The 6,867-nt window shown below is 45.7% G+C and overlaps 1 protein-coding gene and 1 long non-coding RNA gene across 4 annotated transcripts; one reads left to right on the forward strand and one right to left on the reverse strand.

Annotated features, from left to right (window-relative positions):
• Window positions 1–89: 89 nt before the first annotated feature.
• Window positions 90–6,576, reverse strand: LOC144701217 (Protein phosphatase 2C family protein). Of its 3 annotated transcripts, none has more exons than XM_078572962.1 (8): window positions 6,146–6,576; window positions 5,954–6,071; window positions 5,276–5,403; window positions 5,095–5,193; window positions 4,838–4,996; window positions 577–869; window positions 418–492; window positions 90–323 (listed from the first exon to the last, which is right to left on the reverse strand). In XM_078572962.1, exons 2-8 carry the CDS (start codon window positions 6,049–6,051, stop codon window positions 165–167), a joined length of 1,011 nt encoding a protein of 336 aa, XP_078429088.1. In that variant the 5' UTR covers window positions 6,052–6,071; window positions 6,146–6,576; the 3' UTR covers window positions 90–164. The 3 variants fall into 3 exon arrangements, with proteins under 3 accessions (XP_078429088.1, XP_078429089.1, XP_078429087.1); XM_078572963.1 differs by having other exon boundaries at window positions 577–668; window positions 783–869; window positions 5,954–6,571; XM_078572961.1 differs by having other exon boundaries at window positions 5,954–6,575.
• LOC144701219 (uncharacterized) lies at window positions 215–818 on the forward strand. Its single transcript, XR_013580946.1, has 2 exons — window positions 215–353; window positions 511–818. It is a non-coding gene; the product is annotated as an uncharacterized LOC144701219 (long non-coding RNA).
• Window positions 6,577–6,867: the final 291 nt, after the last annotated feature.

Raw genomic sequence — 6,867 nt, forward strand, 5'->3', positions numbered from 1 at the left:
AAAGTCAACGGTCAACGACGCCGGGGAGGGGGGGGGCCAAGTGGGGGCCTCGCGCGGCAATTAATTAATTAATAAGAACACGGGAGCCGGAGAGTTAAAAATGGAGTGATAAAATCAAATATCCGGAGAAATACGGGGAGAGGATGAAATAAGCGAGTGCCTGGCTAGTCGAGAGGCGGCGGCGGGTCGGCGGCGGCGCGGTGGTGGAATCTGACGACGATGCAGGTGATGTTGTCGGCGCTGCCGCGCGCGAAGGCCGTCTCCGTTAGCCTACGCGCCGCCGCTTCCGGATTCTCCTCTCCGCGCGCCAACAGAATCGCATCCTGGCCAGAAACAAAGTCGAAAGATCCGCCGTCTCTATCAAACTCTTCGATTTATCAATCAATCCCTCTTTCTCTTTAAATTCCGACGAGTTACCTCGTTGGCCACCACGTCCCACAAGCCATCGCTGGCGAGAACCAGAAACTCCAGGTCGTCGCTGATCTCTTGCTCCTGAATATGATTTTTCAGGAATAGAACAAACGGAAATGAATGAATTCCGGGGAGAAGAAAAGAAGAAAAGAAGAAAGTTGAGACCTGTATCTCGGGCTCGGCCACTACGAATTGTTTCAGCAAGCGGTTGCCGAACGCACGGGACATCGCCAGGACACCGCCCACCCTCCACGTACCTACACGGTTATGAATGATCGTTGGATGGAGGAACCGCTTCGACAAGATCAGAAGTTCTCTTGGCGTTTTGAGGTTTATTTCAGGACATGAAGTGGAGAGAATGGCGAGTTTACCGGCCCACATGACAATTCCGCCGGCATCTTCGATTCTCTTGCGTTCGTCGCTTCTGTTTGGTTTGTGGTCGTCTGAGAGTGCTATGGCTAGACATTCGTAAAGCGGGGAAATGGGTCAGAAAAAAATATAATGTCGGATGCTTAGGTTACTGCTGTAAATAAAGAGTCGGAAACGATAAAAGTTTGTCTCAATTGAGCTAGTTTTTAGCGAATGAATCTTGTTAAAGTGGTTACACAAAGTTCATCAAGTTAATGAGTGGGTCGGACATTAACAAGTTATCGTCGACAGGCAGATGAGAAACCATCTGACAGACGGGTGAAATCATTTGGAGTAGTAGGATACACAGAGAAAGAACAAGGCAAGGGACAAACAAATGAAGGTTGTGTACCATACATAACGAAATTCAGCTTTTATAAAGTTTCAGGAAATGAAGCTTGATGGGCCAAGGCCCTTCAAAAAATACGTGACAGTCTTAAAATGTACTTTCCTTCAGCAGGTACCTTCGTAACAATGGGTTCAACCTAGGTATCTAACGGGATGAGAAATTACTGACTTCAAGAAAATAGTAGACATAATTATTTCAACAGAGGCAATTTTTGTCAAATAATCAACAGAAAAGAATAAGATAGGTAATTACTGTCAAGGGGAAGAAAAGAAGGGTGATACGATCCTCAACCTATTTAGGGTTAGTCTCTATCCCACAAGGGCATTTTAGTCATTTGGTCGTTACATATTTTCTTTAAATAGGGATGACCTTCCTTTAGAAGCCAGCCAAGAAGGATGAAGTAAGTCATTTGTCTCTCCTCTTCATGTCAAAGTCCCCTCTCTCACTCTTTTTGATCCCCATCCCTCGTGATCGTCCCCACCTCATCGCATCTTCAGGTGGCTTGTCCCTGATTGATAACTGCTTCATCCGTTCAACTTCTCCTTGGATCATTGCCTTCTCTCCTCTCTACGCTGTGAACTTCTCCTCCTCGTCTAGCCCTCTTCCCTAATACGAGCCTACATCATGGTTCTTATCAATGGTATCAGAGCCACCACCATGCCTTCCATCGCCGCTGCTATGAACACTACATTGGAGAAGGAGTGCATCCTCTATCCAATCACCAAAGCCATGACACCCTCCTTCACCAGCAGCAGCATGCTGCCCGGCTGATGCCGTCCCTCAACAGGGCGCCTCCTTCCTGCTCTGCGCAGGTCACACCTTTCCTTGACCTGACCATGCTTGTTTCATTCTCCAACAAAGAAATGCACTGCCTCCTTCTGGTGCCCTTGCACCAGCCAACCCCTCGGGAGCATCCACCTTTCTTACCGCCACTCTCTCAAGAACCTCCTCCGGTGCTGCCTCCTCCACCTTGCATCCCTTCACTCCCTCAAGAACCTCCTTTGGTGCCTCCTCTACTGTGAGTCATGCCACTCCCTCAAGAACCTCCTCCAGTGCTGCCTCCTCCGCCGTTCGATTCCTTGCCACTCCCTCAGGCACATCCCCCCACCGATCCAGCTGATGATGGGGATGCCATCATAGTGGGCGCCACAGCCCTGCAAGGGAGCCAGGGGTCCTCTAGGTCACTGCAACCAATATGTCTGGAGATGAATGGCCAGCAGGATAAGTGCGGGTCGGCTGGCCCATAGACCCCCCAGTACACATCGAGATGCCCGCATATGTCTGCGAGCCATCTGCATACCAGCCCAACAGTCGCCCAAGGACCTGTGGCGAGTCACCCGCATATTTACTGCACGCCCCTGATGCACCAGACCACGAGCTGCCTGCAGACCCATCAGAAGCTGCTCGTGGATCCTCAACCTATCTAGGGATGGTCTCGTCATGTTAGTCCACAAGGGCATTTTAGTAATTTGGTCATTACATTTTTTTGAAAGATTAATTAAAAAGGTAATCACCTGGCAAAGCAGTGATCACCAAGCTTACACCTGTAGATCCCTAAAACACTACCTGCACAAGGTCAGTCTCTCCCCTCTCCAAATATAACTCAGGGAAACCAAGTCGCTGCTTCATGGGTAAGCCTGCCTCCCCTTGAACACCACCTCATTTTGATAGAGCCATATTGCCCACAGCACTGCAAATGCACGGCCCTCCTCCCTCCTAGACCCTTCCTCTGCATAAGACTCCCAAATTGTCTCTGCCAATGTCACACCTTCCAGCCGAGGCGCTTGGGTGGGCCAGATCAGGCAGGCGAAGGGGCACTCGAAGAATAGATGGTTGTAGTCCTCTCCTCTTCAGCATAGTGTGCACTCTGCTGATGTATCTGGGTACATCCTCTGATGAAAGGCCTGTGTTACCGAACTTCTGCGCAATAAGAGCCACCCACAGATCTTTACTTTCAACGAAATTTTTTGATGCCATGTAGGTCAGCATGCCTGTGTAGTCGTTTGCTCCTCTGATCCCTCTCAGATGCTCTCATATGCCTTTCTGAAGGAAAACGGAGCACTAGCCCATTCCCAGATGTCTTGTTCCCCAGATCTTGGAGTCCATTGACTCAAGGCTTGCTGCATGGTCAAAAGTTCTGCCACCCTCTGGTCCAACAGTGATCCGCCGGCACCATGTGCAGACCCAGCAGTCCCCCATCGTAGCATTTGGACACCAGGCCATCATAAATAGCCTTGGGAATGCCTCTTGTAATGGGCCACATGGCGACCAAGCATTCAACCAATACTGAAATATCAAACCCTCACCTAGCCTGGCTGAAAAAAAGTTTCACACTCTGGGGAAATCTGTCTTAGGCCCTGCCAGAATGCCGGCGCCCCTTTGACTGAGGCCATTTTTGTATCCCAGTTTAGTCCCCTACCATACCTATCCCTTAATATATGGATGGTGAGGTCATTTTGTATTTTCTTCCCTATAAGAGGGTAGCCAAGAAGGAATAAATCACTAATTTCTCCTCTCCATGTCCAAGTACCCTCACCACGTCTACCAGCAGCTCAACCCCGGTTGATCCCTGACTCACCCGTTGGACCTTTCCTTTTTCTCCTCTCTACCCCGGGAACCTCTCCTCGTCAAGCCCAATTCCTGATATGAGCCTACATCATGGTTCATATCAAAGGGCAACTACACCAAAAACACCAACATCAACAGATCCAGTGCATTGGTACTGGTAAGATGCAATGCCTTTATAAGATACCGTGTTAGATTCTAGCACTAAACGATTGTGCTAAAAGCTATAGCTGATAGCAAGGGCAATACTTTTCCTCTTCAAGCATGATGCTGTACTTCCCATTTTTGGTATCATAAAACAGTCGTTAGGCACATTGCTGTAGCCATCATCTTTTCCCCCCAGACGATACTCATTGTTATTGGTCTTCATTGTCCATAGTTACCAGCACATTTTGAATTAGAAAAATAGAGTTGTTTTTTATTGAATTCCTAAAGAAGCTGAGGGCTCCGAATTGATTCAGTTGCTTGACAGTTGACTCTAGATTCCTGGACGTAGAACTCTGTCATCCGTGACTTTCCATCCGTGCAGGCCACAGAGAGAAAGAAGCATAGAGAGATCATTTGATGAATGCAAATTAAAAGTCCTCAATAATGGTTTCCAGATCCCTCAACAGCATCATTGTCACTTGTCTGTGACCCGTCATCATCATCAAGGCCGATGTCAGGAAATGACATCGCAAAAGGCATCACCAGTGCGAAATGTAACAATGATGTTGATGGTTGATAGACAGATGGCATGCCTAATATTATTCTAATTTACTATTTCGCTTAACTAGTTGGGTCAAAAAACCAGAGGGTGTGTGATGACCAAAGTATTCCTATACCCAACTAGACGGATCAATTGAAGCATATCCCCTGTAATTGAGGAGCTACTTGTGTTTCAGATTAATCTTAGTACGAAAAGGGCATTAAAGAGATCAAAGTATTCCAATGGCGAAATTTCAATTTCTGGAACAGCTGAGATATAGTTTTTATTGAGAAGTAACTCTATCTCCGCAATCACAGAAATATCTGAGATATGGTACTCTAAGAATTGCTGAAAACGACACTACTATTCTAGAAAGTCATTTGTACGATGAGACAGACAAAAAAAAGAGACAATACCTTTGCCTGCTTTCGAAATCACAGCACGTGAATCCCCAACATTAGCAACGTATAAACAACTGCCCACTAGAACTGCAGTTGAAGCTGTAGAACCATCATCTCTGAGGGTATTCCTTTCCGATTCCAAGAAGTCCGAATCAGTCTTTTTGTATGTTTCACCTAGTTTCAAACAGAGAAAAAATTCGAGATGGTAGTGTTTTAAAGATCAACCAGGGTTAAATGGGTATACAAAGTATATTGAAGATAATGGTCCATACTTATGGCCAATTTTGTGTCTGAAATGAACTGTGGATGCCCGATAAGATTCTCAAACAAGTGTTCCTTTAAGTATTTGGCAGCGTGTGCACCACCGTGGCCTGCAGCAAAAAATCATTAATTAAGACGAGTAACGAATAATTTAATGATCAGAAAAGGTGATTCTTGACTTGAAAAACAGACCATCATATACTCCAAACAGAGAAACTGTCTGTCCATTAACCTCAAGAATCTTTACATCAAAGAAGTCCTCCATACTGGCTCTCTTTCCTCTGAAGCTTGAGTATCCGCAACACAGTTTTCCGTCCTCACTGCCATTCTCATAAATTATTAGTCGTAAGAAATTGATATTTTCAGCCAACTTCACACTGCTAAGTTCCCAAAGACACTGAACATGATTTCGGAAGAAACGGCAATTTCGATAAAGATTTGGCGGAAAACCAAGCAATACAAATTATGCCTCAGCAACGATCGTTTTACAATTAGAAATTTCCATGTTCATAGGAAATACAGTTATTTTTTAACGGGAAATGAATAATACTGTTATTTTTGCATATCTGCGCGGAAAATAACCCTAAATGAACGTGGGAATAAGAACACTAAATAACCTTAAATCTGACATCTATTTATATAACCATCATAATAATAATATAAAATACTCATTATTGATTTCCGTCAAAGATGTCATTAAAGTACTCATAGATATCAGATTTACTGCAATTACAAGTAGCACAACAACCCAAAGTACATGGTCACGGAGATGAAAGGAAAATTAAAAAGCAGTGTCGAACAAATGATAGGGGGATCAACCAATCATTAGACAACCAAATCAGTAATGAGCGAAAGTTTCGAAGTCTTCACCTATTCCAAGATCCGGTCGTATATTCACCGTCTTCCAGGCGATCCTTCAGAGGCAACATTTTAATCACAGAACTCTTCTCTGCTGAATCGACCATCATGGGCCGACGAGGGAGCAGCACTGAATAATGCTCGAAATCAATATCCTCTCCAACGGAACAATGGAGCAGGTCACAGAGCTAGATTTACGATTACCAAATTTCAGCGATCTAACAAACGTTCGAGAAGGTATTCCCCCACGATTTGATCCCCGAATGACTGGTTCCCAGGAACGTCACGAGAAACAATCTCCTCGGTTCACCGAGATAAAGAACCGGATCTCTTCCGAAAAGATGTGAAAAAATCCAGTGGAATTGTATCAACGTCAGGACGAAAAAAAAAAAGCCGATAATTCCAGATCCGTTCTACCGCTCTCTGCAATACCGAACGGGCATAGAACCCCTAGATGACAGACTAGATTAAGAACACCAGAGAACTTTACACAGCGCCAAGAACCAAGAGCATACGGCGAGCGCTAGAACAGCCGTTCTTCTTCTTCTTCTTCAGAGAGAGAGAGAGCGAGGCTTATAAGGGAAGGTTTGTTGAAGAAGTTAGAAAAGAAAGGGGCGGGTTGAGTGAACCGCTTCGTCGGCCTCTTTCTGGCTGGCACGAGATGGGTGGGGGTCGACGTGGCATTGTACCGCCTTCCTCCTCTCTCATTCGATCCTAGCCGTCCGATCAAATCGAATCCGATCCCGGATCCTAAGCCGATGGGCCGTGACCCGATACCCCGGGCCAAACCTAGTAGATATTTTCACCGGACGAATGTTTAATTTATTAATAATATACCGTGGGTCCCACTGCTTTTTCACCATCGGAAAGTCAAAATGCGGTCTGCTGCGTCGCGGAGTAGAGATCGTAAAAGGATTACTCGAAGA

Source organism: Wolffia australiana, chromosome 3 (genome assembly GCF_029677425.1).
Source record: "Wolffia australiana isolate 7733 chromosome 3, ASM2967742v1".
NCBI classification, from domain to species: domain Eukaryota; kingdom Viridiplantae; phylum Streptophyta; class Magnoliopsida; order Alismatales; family Araceae; genus Wolffia; species Wolffia australiana.